This window comes from Maniola jurtina, chromosome 4 (assembly GCF_905333055.1).
Source record: "Maniola jurtina chromosome 4, ilManJurt1.1, whole genome shotgun sequence".
NCBI classification, from domain to species: domain Eukaryota; kingdom Metazoa; phylum Arthropoda; class Insecta; order Lepidoptera; family Nymphalidae; genus Maniola; species Maniola jurtina.
The window spans coordinates 5,919,640-5,937,740 of record NC_060032.1 but is presented as its reverse complement, the minus strand read 5'-3'; the positions used below and the strand labels follow the sequence as shown (position 1 = coordinate 5,937,740).

The window sequence follows — 18,101 nt, the reverse complement described above, 5'->3', positions numbered from 1 at the left end:
GGAAAGACCGTCTGTATCATTTCTTTTATACCTCGGACACATACAAAGCGATTTGCTTCCTCGTTTCTAGTTCTATCCGAACCGCTAGGATATGAAACGCCCTTCCGGCATCAGTTTTCTCTGCCACTTTTAATATGGGTTCCTTCAAGTCAAGAGTGAATAGGCAACTTCTAGGCAAGCGCGCTCCATCTTAGGCTGCATCATCACTTGCTGGCAAGTGGCAGGTCTGATTGCAGGCAAGAGCTAGTCTGTAAATTAAAAAAAAAAACGAGGAAACGAAATTGCAGCGAAAAAAGTCAGTTATGATGAAGTAAATGAGATCAATATACGACAACAAATCACAGACTATTGTCAATTTGACTGAATCAGGCAGTCTCTCAGTAGATAGCTCGTTAATAATTCCTCCCTTCCGTAACTGTCACTTTTAAATTATCGAAGGGAGAAATTATAGCGTAGGTAATTTAATTTTACTAGGTGTATGACCTAACAACTAATCGATCTGATAGTAGTAGTAACAAGTATAGAAGTAAGTAATCCTCAGAAAACGCTATTCAACGCGATAAGAATTTAAAGAACGTAATAAAACTGCAGAAATGGAAATACCAACTCAATATAGGCAAAGAAGACAAACTCCTGAAAATACCAACTCAACACAGGCAAAGGAGATAAAATCCTTAAAATTAGGAATGCGGACGTGAAAAGTATTTAGTAACAAACCACACATACTACCATCTAAGTAATTTAAATTCGCTGTCGCTATCTATAACATATAGATAGATATAGATTTTAAATTCCTGTAACTGTAACTAAAACCAGATTACGGAAACTGATTCATTTCTACAGAATCACGAACTTTTTAGTGGTCTTTGTCACTATTATGGTCATTACAGATAAAATGTAAAATTAGCAAAGTTCGGCTGCGGTATGACCGTAATTCATCAATGTGGAACGTATTTAATGCATGTGGCCTACGTTTGATGCAGATTCATGAGTAACTAGTGCAATAGCTAAATTATCTACTCATACTGACTCTTATGACGAAAGATATTAAGTAAAACAAGCAATGTTATGCAATTAAAATACTATATAAGAATACCAGAAGTGAACCTCAATAAAAATATAAGAAAGAATAAATATAACCCTTATTTGCATGATTAAGGCTTGAAACTCAACAAAACTAAGTTAGCGCAATAATAACAGATTGATCAAACACGTCCGCACACTAAGATCGACCGAACCAAAGTGAGTAGAACTCTCACAGGCCATTTTCAAGATAGTTTTCCGAGGTGGCGCCACGGTTGCGTTCCTAAAAACATTACCAACAGATGTCACGTGACTTCCGTTCAAAAGCGCGGCAAACATGTGCGATAACACGGCCGTCCTGTGCACGCCTCCGTCCCTGGATGGCGTTTATGTCTGGTGCAGTTGCTGAGAACAAAAACAGCAATAAGAAAATTTGATTTGGCTATTTTCCGAATACCAAGACGTGGCCTCCAATCTACTATCCCATCAACGGCCAGCAACCGGAGGTCCACATGTTCCAAATTCCAATACGTGGCCTCCAATCTACTATCCCATCAACGGCAAGCAACTGGAGGTCCACATGTCCCATATTCCAATACGTGGCCTCCAATCTACTATCCCATCAACGGCAAGCAACTGGAGGTCCACATGTCCCATATTCCAATACGTGGCCTCCAATCTACTATCCCATCAACGGCAAGCAACTGGAGGTCCACATGTCCCATATTCCACTACGTGGTCTCCAATCTACTATCCCATCAACGGCCAGCAACTGGAGATCCACATGTCCCGTATTCCAATACGTGGCCTCCAATCTACTATCCCATCAACGGCCAGCAACTGGAGGTCCACATGTCCCAAATTCCAATACGTGGCCTCCAATCTACTATCCCATCAACGGCCAGCAACTGGAGGTCCACATGCCCCGAATTCCAATACGTGGCCTCCAATCTACTATCCCATCAACGGCCAGCAATCGGAGGTCCATCCAACACATGGAATTCGCAAAATTTAAGCAATTAAAAATGATTTATGAACAACCTATTTCCCGAATTCCAATGAGTGGCCTCCAATGCACTATCCCATCAACGGCCAGTAATTGGAGGTCCATCCAACAAGAACTTCGAGAAATTTAACCAATTAAACAAAGGGATGTACGAGCTACTTGTATATCTGATACGTAGACTTATTCTGAACTGTTCCATCGGCGGCCAGTTCATCTTACTATAAATCTTAACTTTTATTGTAATTGATTAATTCTACACGATTAAATACCGTCACAACTTTTATCTTCGTAACGATAGACAAGTTTGAAGCATAATGCACTAGACATTTAAGATAAGGTAAAAATAAGGCTCATAGTAGGTACTTTAAAATAATATCAATCAATCCAAGAGCCATGCGATGCATTAAAATGGTATTATTATTACTTGAAAACATCTTAGGCCATCTCTAAACGCTTGTCACAAGTACATGTCATGGGAACGACCCATCTCCTATCATATTCAGTCCGTCGGTGGGTATATTTTATTTGCTAACAACTCGGTCATTAATTTTTTTTTTTTTTTAGCTCGGCTTGTCCTGATCATAACAATGAAGAGCAAAAGAACATTCGTATTTAATACGATTCTAATAAAAGTACTAACGGAAATCTTAAGTTAAAATGAGACTGACTCGATTGAAATCTTTGTGGCTAAAGTAAGTCACATGTATACAGTATACACATTATAAGCACTTCCCTTTTATGAAGTATAAGAAGCATTATTAAAAACATAAGTATGTCTAATTGGTAACTGGCATTATAACGTTTCTCAAAGCATTGAATGTGCCTACGTATCAACACACTGGCTTGCATATCTCACAAGATCAAGTCTAAGTCGGTATGTGAGTAAGAGTTACTTACTGTGCTCGCAACTTATTCAAAGAAAGTGCCTCATACTACACACATACCGACATCATGAACACTAGTAAAAATAAACTGGAATGGTCTTACCAAACAGCATAAACAAACGCCTAGCAGCACTTATCATATTGCCTCATGAGACAGGCAGCAAATCTCACCGAGATGCCACGATGAGGTACCACGTACGTTTCGCAGCAACGTGCGTGGCGTAGCACCACAGCATTATCGATATGTCACGGCAAGTGACAAGCCTCGCATCCATGTGGAACGCGCAGTATTGCACCGGAAATTTCAAAGAAAAACAAGGTAAATGTGAGCACAGAGTTCAAATGAAGGAACTCTCGTTCGGTTAAGTACGTCTGTCTCTATTATGACAGGTGTACCTATTCACATAACGATTTAAGCCCATATTAAAATCAATTTCAAATGTTATATCGAAAAACTCAATAGGCAACGTCTTAAATATTAGGTTTTTACATTTGGACTGAAAGTAACCATTCACGTTCTGTTATTACCAACACATGTAACGTCTACAGATACCTTCAACGACAGCATAACGCCGGTACTGGATTCCGAGACGCTATGTCTATTTTTCAAAAATTTACATTATTGGTACTTCACAAAAAGTTACATTAGTCATTAATGGATCAAGGTTGACTGATTCTGAACGCTTATCAAAACAGTCAACATAACGTGGCCATATTTTATTTTACCAAACGTAGGTAGTTTAGGTTTTCACGGAAGGTGACAGTAATAGAAATGACACATTAATTTACCGGCTTCTTTCTTATTTTCTTAATAGATATCGGACAGTGGTAGAACCAAAACTAGTTCACAAAAACCGTAGGATATCGCGGTTTGAACGGAAATAATTTTTCAGTTTTACCTACATCGATAAAAAATCTACTGTCACTGTAAATTATTATTTATGGCAGTAGCCTAAACGTGAGTACCCTTAGTACTATGACAACAATCAACAAATTTAAACATTCGTTAAGCCACACACTCGTTTCCGTGTAATATTTTCCACACCAAACGTTGATATTGAAAATATGCGCGTCAAAGTTACAAATGAAATAATAATTAGACCTTACTTTAATCAACGAAGATGCAGGTAGATGTGCGGCTAGCAGTCGATTCGTCGCCACGCACAATGTTGGTACCTGTACCACTCGTTAGCGCGGGTACCGGGCAGCAGCGATTGTCGAGTATCCACGCAACCCGTAAACGTAGCTCGGACGACGGATGCGACGGTGGAAGGATAACACTTTCTTACTTGAATCACGTTTCCGTTTACCACAATGCGATTGTTCGTACATTGAAACAACACTTACACAGATTTTACAAAAAGCAAAACTACTACGAAACTTTAAAAAATCAAGTTTAAGTACTTTATTTTGATAAATCGATTCTAATGTCGGTCAGATGAACCAAAAGCGGGTGGGCAATTAGGTTACCATCCCACTTCTGATATAAGAATACCAGAAGTGAACCTCAATAAAAATATAAGAAAGAATAAATATAACCCTTATTTGCATGATTAAGGCTTGAAACTCAACAAAACTAAGTTAGCGCAATAATAACAGATTGATCAAACACGTCCGCACACTAAGATCGACCGAACCAAAGTGAGTAGAACTCTCACAGGCCATTTTCAAGATAGTTTTCCGAGGTGGCGCCACGGTTGCGTTCCTAAAAACATTACCAACAGATGTCACGTGACTTCCGTTCAAAAGCGCGGCAAACATGTGCGATAACAACTATATGAATTTGTTTTGTATTTTTTACAAGCTACGTAATCAACTAGTAATTTGATATAGTACTCGTAAGAAAATCGGTGAACGCCATTTCGTTGGGCGGAGAACACTGTCGAGAAAATTACTTTTTATGAAAAAGTGCTAAGAAGTAAATAAAGTGAAAAAGATAAAATCTTAGATAAAGTATGCCATCTTCGGGTACATCCTTCGATAGTCAAACATAAATAAAATCGATTCTTTCTTAACTCACGGTTATAACATTGCTCGTACATATAGTTTACGATTGCACATGAAGCCAAACCGACAATACATACTATGGGAAAAGACACAATATGCATGAGTGAATGGGTATTGTGGTGGTGGCTATTTGAATTATAAGCTAGTTGACCCTAATGACAGTGAAGGCCTTTTAGTGCGCTAACATTTCACGAGACAAAGGAACATATAACTACCGCACCACATTAAAATGCATCTACCTACCTACAAAGGTGCAATAGATTTATTGTCTAGCCTCTGTTGAGCCTGTTGATAGTCTTTTGTGTCGACACAGTTAATCGTAGTCTTTGTAGCGTTTGTTACCCGTTCAATGTCAATATCTGCCCACTATAGTGGTCAAATCGCATTTAGAAACGATATAGGTATATCAATCAACTTTGATATGAATCAGAATTTAAGTTGTGTGAATATGAACTTAAGAATCTTAAAATTGCGATAAATGTTTCGATAAAAAAAGGCCCTTGGTCGAAGATATCAGACTAATAAAAAATTATTCAATCAAGATGCCTAACAGCAAAGAAGAGCTTAACTGCATTTATCCTATTATTTCTCAACATTGTTTAGGAATTCCTATTAACATTGAAGAAAAAAAATGTATTTTATGCAACATAAAACGTGTAAGTAGACAACATATCAAGTATGAAACATAAAGTATGAAACATATCAAGTATAGTCATACACCTTAAAGTTGCCTTCAAACTACGGAAATATAATATAATATATAATTTTTTTTTTATAAAAAAGAATATTAGCCATGTTAAATGACTAATATTCCCCTTTCCTCTCCAACTAAGCGTCAGGCTTGTGCTAGGAGTAGGTACGACAAAGTGCAACGGGCGGGGTTTGAACCGTAGACCTTTTCGGTTTTCAGTCCACTCCTTTACTGGTTGAGCTATTGAGGCTCTATCTAAATATCGCTCACCCTACTTTGAAGTGTCACTGTTCACTTACATCTAAGTGTGAACAGTGAGATTTCAAAGTAGGGTGAGCGATATTTATATGTTATATTGTATTTCCGTAGTTTGAAGGCAACTTTAAAATTAAGACTAAAATCGTACTTTTGACTTGACATGATAACTTGACTTGACACATAAAGTTAAAATGGCGCGTGAGAGCTCATGGTTTACGCGTTATATGGTATGTGAATCGGAAAAAAGACCACATCACTTAACATATTCCTAATATAATCTCATTAAATTTATGATGTGGTTTTTTATATAAATTCCCACAACGTCAGCCTTTTAAATACCGATTAGATACGTGAATCAAGATTGTATGAGGAAAATCAAATTAAAGTAACAGTTGAGTCACAAAAACCCGGTTCTTTCTTGGGTTCTTGGGGCTTACCAAGACCCAAGAAAGAACCAAATCTGATTGAATCTTTTATTGTTGTTACATGTTTAGCAGAGCGTAACGCGCATTCTGAGTGTCATCAATCTCAGCTTGCGATATAGTATTGGGATAATCTATTGTGCCTACTACACGGATTATCGGGCTGTTCAACATTATAGGCCTTAGGCTTAGGGACTGCCTAATGGTCTCACTGAGGAATAATTAAAAAGAAATTGTTTCATCGATCTTCTCTATTTCTTTTTTTATCTTTTGATTCAGCATCATCAACTCATCGCCGGCTAACTAGTTACAACTGAAAAAGGGTCTCCTCTCAGAATGAAAATAGTTTGACCAATTATAGTTCATAATTTGGCCATTCTGAATCCTTAATACATATATGTGTAAAAACATGTCTGGGTGTCTGTGCATCGGATAGTGTTATTAAGCGTTTCATGGCTCATTACATTGAATGCCACGGCCGAATGTCGTGAGGTACGCGTTTATTCCGCTGCTAATTGTGGACCGCAATTAGTCCAGTGTCGTCCGCAAATGAACGCAATTGGCGCAATAGGGAGGAAATGGACATGTATCCTAGTATACTCACTTACCTACACGTGAAGCTGTGAGCACGTGCGCTTACGTAATATTGTATCCAGTTTAAGAATTTGCCCGTTCGCAAAACATATAAATAAATAAAAAATCGGTCAATTACGAGCCAGACTCGCACACGAAGGGTTCCGTACAATTGTACAAGAAATTACACTTTTTTTTTAATTTTCATAACAGCCATTTTTAATTTTTATATTTTATTGTAGCAGCGATGGAAATACACATTCTGTAAAACTTTCAACTCTATCTATTACAGTTTACGTGATTTACAGCCCGCTCACAGACAGACGGACGGTCCGACGCGCGGACGTACGGAAAGCAGAGTTTTACTAACAGGGTCCCGTTGGCCCCTTCGGGTACGAAATCCTAAAAAGGCTAGGTATAGATATATGTTAACATTACGCTCTATTTAGATTAAATTTGAAGTAAAATTAATTCTTAGACTACCTATTACTTCGATTAATCTCACAGCAAGTATAAAAACTTATACCTATTTATCCGGGGCCCGCTTTATATACCTAAGTTTATTTAAATAAGTGGACTGCTAAAATCATAACCCTTTCTTTTGGCTTTGCCGCAGTCGGTTAAAATATAAATTTGAAATATAACATTATAGTCATTAAAAAAAAAACACGCGATGATAGTCGTTTACTAGTGACCAAGGCGATGCAATAAAATAAATGCGTATGTTCCACATAGTGGAACTTGCGAGTAGACATGAATGCGGCCGTCCTTGCGTATCAACATCACCGCTCACGGCTTCAATACTACTATTACTATAACTTACAAACTAAGCTATACCTACTCAAAAATTAATTTGGATTCATCAGAAAAATCTTGAACGTTAATATTATACGTCGAACCTATTCTTTACTGATTGATGGTAGGTATTTGTCTTGTTGTGAGATAGTAATTCTGGATTGGACTGAATAATTGATATATTATTGTGATCAATATCGAGGCTTCAACGAGCTGCACAGATGAGAAAACTATTCAATAGACCATTGGGGGAGGTCGAACTTAAGGGTTACTAGTTCTCGCCCAACCTTGACCTTTTTGAGGTATCTTCACTGTTGTTATGTAAGAAAAAGGGTGTGTACAATTTTGTATCTAGGTTAAAACCCTTACAAGATCGTTAGGTAAGGTATTGATCGCATGAAACCCAATTCCATCATCTATATTTACTTACCACGAGGGACATACGTTTAGGGGCAGCAAACTTAGTTAAGCGAATGTCCATCCGTTAATGGATGGCATGGCTGTTTAATCAAATAGGATTAGATTAGGGATAACGCTTCAGTAATTACAATAATAACAGCGATTGATATTAAACACCTGCAATTCATAATATTATTCATTATCCTTATATTAATTCTTGGATAGTTTCAATATTCACAACTAACTAACAATATTCTCTCAACAAGGGTCTCTCTGCTCATAATGAGAAAGGTTTAGGTCATAGTCTACCACGCTGGCCAAGTGCCGATTGATAGACTTCACAATTGTTTTTGAGAACATTATAGAGAACTCTCAGGTATGCTGTTTTTCTCAGAATGTTTTCGCATATAACTCCGAAAAGTTAGAATTTAAAATAGTCAATAGTAATTCTATGCTGCTATGTTTTTACGAGATTATTACTGGTTACGAATTATTTTTCGATTACCCAGAACGCAGTTCTTGTTGCTATTAATAAATGCGCTGCCCACATCAAATGATGAAATCTTTCTGCTTGCGAATTGTCGACAAGTGAAAATAACAAATGTCTTGGAGATGTAGACAGGACTGACGGAAGGATAGCAGAAAATAATTTTACCAACTTTTTGTACTATTAAAATGATACGAATGTTTTGTGCTTAATTTCAAAAAGCATAGCAGTGATCATTTTTATAATATTTGTGACGACGACTTCAATACATTAGACAAAACAAAATCTATCCCTATTGATTTACGTTTATCTAGGCTCAAGTCATCCTCAAATATAATTTGGAGAACTCGCAAAGTCTACTTATAATAGATATTCAAGCAGATAACCATGTCATAAGAATAATTATTTAGAGTGTGGTGGCTCATACATTGCGTTATATATTATGCAATTACGTGACAGTGGTTCTATTGCATGCATTCCACAATGTGATCAACATTCTCAATTAGATCAATTAGATACTAGACTAATAGTGTTGATAGAAATAGTACAAGTGTAAATTTAAAATTTTCAACACCCCCGACAAGTGAAGGTTACAGTAACTAGAAAAGAGCTGATAACTTTCAAACGGCTGAACCGATTTTCTTGGACTATTCCGCGCCTACGATCCAAAGTATCTGAGTTTTCCAAAACATCATTTTCAAATAAATATTTATGTATATCTAGGCAACGTCCATCTTGACAGCTTGACATTTGTCAATTGACACTTAAATATTATGAACCTAAGGGTTATCTAACCTTCTTTTCTACAAGAAAACTAGAAAAGAGCTGATAACTCTTAAACGGCTGAACCAATTTTTTTGGATTATAGCTAAGAACACTCTCGATCAAGCCACCTTTCAAACAAAAAAAAGTAAATTAAAATCGGTTCATTCGTTTAGGCGCTACGATGCCACAGACAGATACACAGATACACAGATGCACAGCTACACAGATACACAGATACACAGACACACAGATACACAGATACACACGTCAAACTTATAACACCCCTCTTTTTTGGGTCGGGGGTTAATAAATAGGACGTATTATCATATTATTCCTAAGCCTGCTATATTATGTTTATGATCGGCAAGTTTTTAAATTGACATGAAATTGGACTAATAGACACTATTTAGTCCAATTATGAAAGAGAATAATTTGCCAGGCTATACGCAACAAAAAACCACTAATTAAAAAAAAAGGAGAAGAGAATAACGGTAAGTAATTTGCAATGTTTCAGGAGATCAAAATAGAAAAGCGCAAAACAACTAGTCCATCCATCCATCGATCTGAAGTTGCGACATAGGCTAGGCGGCTTGCGCAGATCGTCGTAGACTAAGGATTAAATACAAAAGCCCGACTGATATCTGTTTTTGTATAATGCGCAGTCATATTCGATTACAGATAAGTCCGTGGAACCAGCGACATCATCAAAAATGGAACTCGTGTCACAAGGTTTCCCAGAAAATTTAGTTCGTTACGTTTAGTTCTAAGTTACCTATAAGAAATTTTCAAGACTTTGTGTAAAAAATATTTATATGTTATTAACGCTCATTTATGTATCATTTATGAATTTTACTCATCAGTGTACTCGTACCTTATAACTGTCCCCGTGATGTTATATTCCGTAGCATGGGACGCTGGGATATTATTGACCAATATGTAGAGTCAGACAAGTTTTGCTTGTTATGCGCTGCATGGAACACTATTGGCGCATGTTACAACTTACGATTCCGAGTCAAACTATCGGATTTCTAATGTTTGTTTTGCGACAGATCAGCTCGGTGTAGTTTTAGTAAAGAGAAGATAATTACACGGCTCACATTTCTATCGGTTTTCTAGTACCTATTTATTTAAAAATACAAGTGTAGATACAAATATTAATTATACCAAAAAGCAAAATTTACTCTCCTATCTTCGAAACTCTATTTTATTCTCTTACTAACTTATGCCCACGACTTTTCCGCGTGGACTACACAAATTTTAACCCACTGTTTTAGGCATTGAATTACATATCAAAAACACTTTCTCAGCGGATGTGTATGTCATAATAGATATCTGCATTCTGCATGCCAAAGATCAGTCCAGTAGTTTGAGCTGTGCGTTGTTAGATCCAAAGACTTACAAGACCAACAGTGACAGATTAACGGTGTTACAAAAAATGAAACGTAAATGTGTGCGTGAAATAGAGTTGTCCTGACTTTAGCATTTGTATTATCGATAGTCTTACTGGCGAAATCATAGGACACTAATGAGTTAGTTTAACGAAGTGAAGTAAAAAGCATCTTATAATCTTAAAAAATCAAATACATTTCAAATACACAAATAGTAACAAAGCTAAAGCTAGGTAACAGATTATTATTTATTAATGAAATGACTTTAATATTTTATATAAATAATTTATTAATGAATTCTGAGATACTTATAGTTATTTTAACCCCTTATAACATTTTTTATTGATATTTCGATAGAAAACTATTAAAAGACGTTTTAAAAAAATCTTTTTTTGAGAAATAGAGCATTTTTTGGGATTTTCATATAAATTACCGGAATTTGTTGGTTTTCCACCTTTATTTTTTTAAAGGGTGCAAGTAAATTTAATTTGATTAATTACAATAACACTCTGATATAATGTCTAAGTGACAAGTTAATAAAAATAAATAGTATATATGGCGCTCAATTCATAGCTAATGACCTCCCCGATAAGCACTTAAATACAGTAATGTACGGGTTACCCTTAACCCTGTATATGAAATCTAAGTCACGCTAAATAAAATAAAAATTAGTGAAAATATTTATTTCGTTCTTTTCTTTTATTGGAAAGTACCTAGTGTTTTATATTGTATTTTACATACATCACATGAAACCTATCACATCAAACCTACCGGTAGACACGATTATCGACTATCGATACTTGTGACGTCATTACTTTGTCAATCCCTATCGTAAACAAACGTTTTTAAATTTTACACAAAATATCCAAAAATTCTTCATTTAGCAATGTAATTTGATGATAAGTCTTAAGGGAAACCTATCATCTAAGCTTCCAATAGCTATTTTGCCTAATTTTCAAACAACAAATGATGAAATAATGATTATAAACAATTAGTATAAATAATCAGTAATTACCTGTGAAACGTGTATTTACGCGGATTATAACGTCTTGTAACGTCACATTCGCTCACTGAACAAGACACCATGGTGGCAAGACATAGATTTTACGTTTTAATCGTAAAATTATTTAGTAAATGCAAAAAATCACCTCGACTTGGAACAGGCCGAACTCATAAGGACCGATACTCACGTAAACAATGACTTATCGGCATTTTGTTTCGCTATCTCGCTTTCGCTCGCGGCAGTGTGTCTTATCTAACTACTCTCGCTCCCTCACTTTGTCAGTCTTTGAGCGAAGCGAAAATTGTATGTCTATGGTTAGATCAGTTAGTTAGTCAGCTTTTCCTTTTATATACACATTTCACATGACGTTCTTTTCTTGATTGTCAGATGAAATCGTTTATTTTAATACATATCATTATATTCGTAGACGTTTTAAAAACCTTGTAAAAGACACGCTATGTTTTTGTTTAGTGGCTTGGCGTCGCGCTACCGACGACGCTGGACGCCAGCCAACATTAGAAAACATTGTATTTTCAAAATAGCGGACTTGTTAAAGACACCCAAACAATCTCACTAGACGAAAACATTATATATGTTTTATATAAAAAGTAAAACATCACCTTTGGGTAGCAGATAGGAGTAAAGCACAAGGCAACTAAACAGTAATCAAAGAGTTTGGTGTCATAATTTGTCCTACACGTGACACAAACATGAGTCTTGAGACTAATATAAAACATGCTCTTTAAACAGTACTAAATTAATTGGTATATTTGGTTAGTAAAAAACAATTAAGAGGATTGTCTACGATAAAAGTGAATCATCAATGGAAAAGATTAGCTTTTCAGTCAATAACTTGGCATAGTTCCCAGACTAGACGGAGATAAAATTTAATTTTAATATCTACTTACACAAACATGACTGCCTCAATGTTGATATATTACACCAACGGTTGCAAAACCGCTGGTTTGGCAACATTAATCTTATTTCATAGAAGATATATTATATTAACGAGCCGTAATTTAAGAGAACAGATTGATATTTGTTTTATTGTTGATTTTTATTGATGAAAGTGGAAAAAAACGGTCAAGCGCTAATCGGACACACACCCGAACTGTTCCGTACTTATCATATAAGAAATAACTCTTTTTATATTTTTTAATTTTCGTGGCGGGCATTTTGAATATTTTATAATTTCTTATTATAGCGTCAATAGAATTACACATTCTGGGAAATTTAAACTCTCTACTCATAACGTTCACGAGAACAGCTCGCTGACAGACAGACAGACGGACAGATAGAGGACGGCTTAGTAATAGGGTTCCGTTGGCATCTTTTAGGTAGCGGAACCCTAAAAAATACTATCTATCAACTTATTCCTCTTTCAAAACGTAATAATTAAAAAAAAATTATAAAGAGGATAGATGGTATTGAATATGTACTCGTAGCTATAAAAATCACGAACAGTTAAAATACTACATTGTGAAAATAAATAAAAATTAGAGCAATTTGAGGAAAAACATATGACATTCAAAACTAATACAAGATTATCTTGTATAAATTAATTCAACATTTTAAAAATACAAACCAGTTTGAAAAAATAAATTAGGTATGTCATCTGAAATACAACTATGCTTTTCTTTAGTAATGAGATGATCAGTCGTGATACGAACTGAACCAATAGAATAACCAAAAGGATCTAGATCTTAAGACTAGGAATCTAGTCAACAGCTAAATTTCGAGGACCGATAAATCATTTACAAGAAGTTGCAGCACAAAGAAAGGTTTTAACGGGTACGATTGCGGAAACAAAGTTTGGAGGCCACCACATTACGAATGATGAAACAATTTTGTCCCATGACGTACGACGACGTGTTACGGATGCCGTTGTACCTGTACCTAGTATAAAACCACAATTTATGGATGTGAATTGTGAACCTTCCGCATATTACTCCTTCGACAAAAACAAATCTACAATCTATCTTCGGGCTGTATTTGGGTTTATATTTGCGGAACTGCTTACTAAGTGGTTCTTAGTGGGCGGAGGTCTATGCAGATTTTGGATACGTCACGCAGTTATGATACGCTCGTGACCTTGTATATGCTGACTAATTCAGAATACATTTTATTCGCACGGTCTTAGATTATAAATAATAATCTTTTAAATATCTAAGGGATGATTTAAAACTTGACTTCCTTTCCACCAAAAGCTGAACATTTAAGGCTCTTTGTTTGTTCTAAAGTACGATAATATTCGAAATATTATAAGATGACGACGATAATACATTATTAATCATTATTAAGTTATTATTAAGATTTTTTAAAAATATCTTTCATTTTTAATACAGATATTGTATCCATACATTCTATAAGTCCCGGTCAACCACAATTCAATTGGCATTAGACGTTAACCGTTCAACTGTGGCTACTCAGTTTAACGCGTTGATTACTTAATAGTTATATCGGAAAAGTAGAGAACTTATCACTTCCACCGAACGTGACTTAAATGTTGCTGTGTGCCCGTTCATTAGAAGACATTAAGCGGCACTAGTTGAAAATATTTGTTAAAGTATTTTACAAACGAATATGTTAAAAAGATATACACGTTTTACTTGATTTGGTCCTAAGAAATCGTGAACAAACTTTAGGAGCATTTGCGATAGATGCGAATAACAAAATTATTTCAATAATCACGGATCAATTCGACACATCGACACTACACGCCGCAAACAATCATTATAATCATTGATATACTTGCTGATTATATCATATAATAGTTACAATATTATACTTATTATTGATTTAAGTTCTAAATAAAGGAGCTGAGATGATAAAATCTCTTAAGACTTTTTTTTTACTCTTTACGAAGTCTATTATTTTGTTAATAGAGATGATGACTACTGGTCAAATTAGTGACTTTTTATCAAACGTCAAAACGTTTGCTTAGTGAGGAATCTTGTATGAAATTCACAGATGTGACGTCGTAAATATTTGACATAATTTGACGTACTTTGTTAATTAAATCGATAGTTAAAAATGGTTAGCAAACTCAAAACTAACAGCGGACGTGGATTTTACGAATTTTGGAAGACCCTCTATTTAATAATTCGAAAGAAATAATTTATTTTTGACTAGCTGACGCCCGCGACTCCGTCCGCGTGGATTTAGGTTTTTCGAAATCCCGTGGGAACTCTTTGGTTTTCCGGGATAAAAAGCAGCCTATGTGCTAATCCAGGATATTATCTATCTCCATTCCGAATTTCAGCCAAATCTGTCCAGTAGTTTTTGCGTGAAGGAGTAACAAACATACACACACACACACACACACACACATACAAACTTTCGCCTTTATAATATTAGTGTGATGTGATATAGTCATTGTCCCAATTATTTTGATGACTGAGCCAAACTAGGGTAACTTTTTTAGGGTTCCGTAATGCAGTAATAAACATCATTTTTGTCACGTATCATAGGTATCATGATGCTACAAAATTTTGCTGTATAAAATAATCGAGATAATTTTATAAATATAAGTACGTAATTTCATTATTTTTGAGAAAAGAATCTCGTTAATTTTACATTCGTCTCAGACAAAATATACAATGAGATCATAAAATAGTATGTGATTGGTATGAATTTTTTTTATCTATAGGCGTTGTCCTGTCTTGTTGATGACGAATGGTAAGGAATGCAATAATTGTTATCGTCGCTTCATTATCATTTATCATACGAAAACTTGATATTCATATGCTTTACTGCATTAAATTCCATCTTACATGCTTTTATTTAAATACATAATATTTATTAAGTATGATTCAAAAAGATGGTATTGGTAAAAATTGCACAATAAGATGAATATAGACGTCAGATAAAACATCAAAAGGATCATGAGGTCAGATTATAATTTTGACGTTCATTATTAGGTGCCAGATAAACTATGGTCAACGAAGTATTCAGATCACTGAGCGTGTCCTGCTTTCATTTTACTATCAAAATAAAGATAACACCGCCAGAAGCTGTGTGGTACTTACTACTTAAGCCACAAGATAGCGTTCAAAAGATAACTCAAGTCATCATTTAATCAGTATGTAAGCAAACAAACACAACTTTCTTGTCTTTGATCATGGAATTTTTTGAGTTTACAATATTATTTATAACCACTTCCATGTCAGTCGTAAATAAAGTAAATGTTTTTTCACAATGATAGCATAATGAGAAACTATTTATTTTTTGATATCATCTTGTCTTGTCTTATAAATAAGTAGGTAATTTAGTTTAATACAAAATTAAACTTCATAGAAAATGCTATAATAATGCCAGAGGAGTAGCAAACATTTGGTTTAAACTCTGAGAGCGGCACATAGTTTAAGTTAAAGAACGTTAATAACCAGAGCTAAGCGCTAGGTCAAGGAAATCAAGTGTCATGGTGCTGCATTCACACATTTCCATTCTAACCCCATACACACATGCCTGCAGAAATGAAAACCAGTTCACTCGATACGAGTACGATATACCTACCTACCTACTTAATTTCTCGAATTGCATTCATTGATAAATTATTACAATGTAGGTAGGTATCTCATTCTAATCGAATATTTTACAATATGTCAGTAGTTTTCATCAAACTGTTATGTATTAAAATTATAATGAAGTTAAAACACTCATAAACAGATATATATATCAGCTAAGATCTATGTTATATGTATTTATTTAAACAATACCTGTTTTTCAGCATGTTATCTGGCATGAAGACATTCCACCAAGAAGGTCGCTTTTGACGTATATAAGCCGGTGGATCGCCCTCTTCGTCGGTGTCATTACCACCTGACTTTCGTCTCTTTTTCCGCTCGAGTTGGAGTCGTGCCGCCCAGGATCGTCGGCGGCCTTTGTCGCTAGGTCCGAAGCCGTCCGCTCCGACGGGTACGGCCAGAGAGGCACGCCGAGGCATGTCGGGCGGTGGACCATCGAACTCGGTCAGCTTTCTGTATCGTTCAGCGAATGTAGCGTCCGAAGCTCTTCGCCCGTTAGAAGCGGAGGGAGAGGGTTTGTTAATGACTACAGGATCGGCGAAGGACTCTTCGTCGTCCGTGTCGGGCGCAGGCGGCTCCTCGTTGAAGCGTCGAGGTGTTTCGTCGATAGCCTCCTGCAGACTCGCGAGAGGGAGGCTGGGGCGGTGCGTGCGCATTCGGCCCGGCCTGCCCTGCAGACGCGCCAGCGCCAAGGGCACCGGCGATTCCGTCAGTGTTGGTTCACTTCCACTCATCGTCACTCACTATCACTATTCCACTTAGTCAATAACACGATACTTTGACGAAGTTTATTTCACTGATTCCATTGATATGGAAGTTGTTTAGCACGATGAACATTTTTCAATTTTTGAAAGTGTTATTTTTGTTCTATCATTGAGATAAGCTGCTATAAAATCAGAGTAAAATATACGGATAAATTATTTATATTAGTTTTCGCACTGTGTTCGATTAGAATTAAACCATAGTAATATTTGTTCTAAATAATGATTATTATTCATAAAATTATAATGAAGACTAATAAACACGACAAAACTAATAGTTCCAACTTTTAACTAATTATCGAGTTTGAATGCCTCGACACCGGCCTTGGGTACAAAGATTTCGTGGCAGTCCATTTATTAGACAGCTTTCATATAATACATTCTGTCAGCCACGGAAATGTTGAGGAATTACGACGTTTTTGTCTACTATTCGGCAAATTCCATAATTAGGCTGAACAATACCATAGCTAACTCGTAATGAATGTCCGTAATTGCTCAAGATACTATAATAGATTGTTCTAATATGTCTCCGTACATGGCCGATTTCGTCATCAACTATTCAGATTTCAGAACAATTGGAATGTTTGCGGCTATTTATAACGTGATACTGTATTTATAGTGACGGATAGCGGGGCGATTCAAATAGAAAAGCTATTAAAGACTTTCCTATACCACGGTGTGTGAGTTTGCTGCGAGAGCTCTGAGAATTATCTTGTACGGTAGACGTAGTGACAACTGTCGACGCTACGCCATATAAGCAGGTGCAGCTTTCGTAACTGCATAATCGTCATCGGCGACACTACGGGGAAAGTTGCCACCGGTTCGTATAAATTGCCGTGTCTCGTTACTAAGGTCGATTTCATTATCACTTGATGGCATGAGCAGTCAACCTAGAATTTACGACAGTCACAAATGTAACCGACGGTGACGTCACCGGGGTATTTTCAAGGGTTTGACAAACCAGTTCTTTACATCGGTACCAGACTTGAGACTGTAGGTATATACTGCCGTCTGTTAGACTTTTTATGCACATTGCAGTAAAATTTCGCGATGTCTGTTAGTCTACTTTACAAAATACAAAATAATAGATGGTTGCAGGCACATCGGAAGGCA

At 36.0% G+C, this 18,101-nt stretch overlaps 1 protein-coding gene across 30 annotated transcripts in view; it reads right to left on the bottom strand.

Moving 5' to 3' along the window:
• Positions 1 to 18,101, bottom strand: part of LOC123864537 (TLD domain-containing protein 2) — a 146,228-nt gene that overhangs the window by 72,977 nt on the left and 55,150 nt on the right. For 19 of the 30 annotated variants that reach the window (XM_045905045.1, XM_045905036.1, XM_045905039.1 and 16 more), the window contains exon 2: positions 16,420 to 17,113. The exons of 8 other annotated variants lie outside the window; for them this stretch is intronic. In XM_045905045.1, coding sequence (XP_045761001.1) covers positions 16,420 to 16,961 — 542 coding nt within the window. In that variant the 5' untranslated portion in view covers positions 16,962 to 17,113. The remainder of the gene's footprint in view (positions 1 to 16,419; positions 17,114 to 18,101) is intronic. 3 more of the 30 variants (XM_045905035.1, XM_045905040.1, XM_045905042.1) reach the window with 1 other exon arrangement.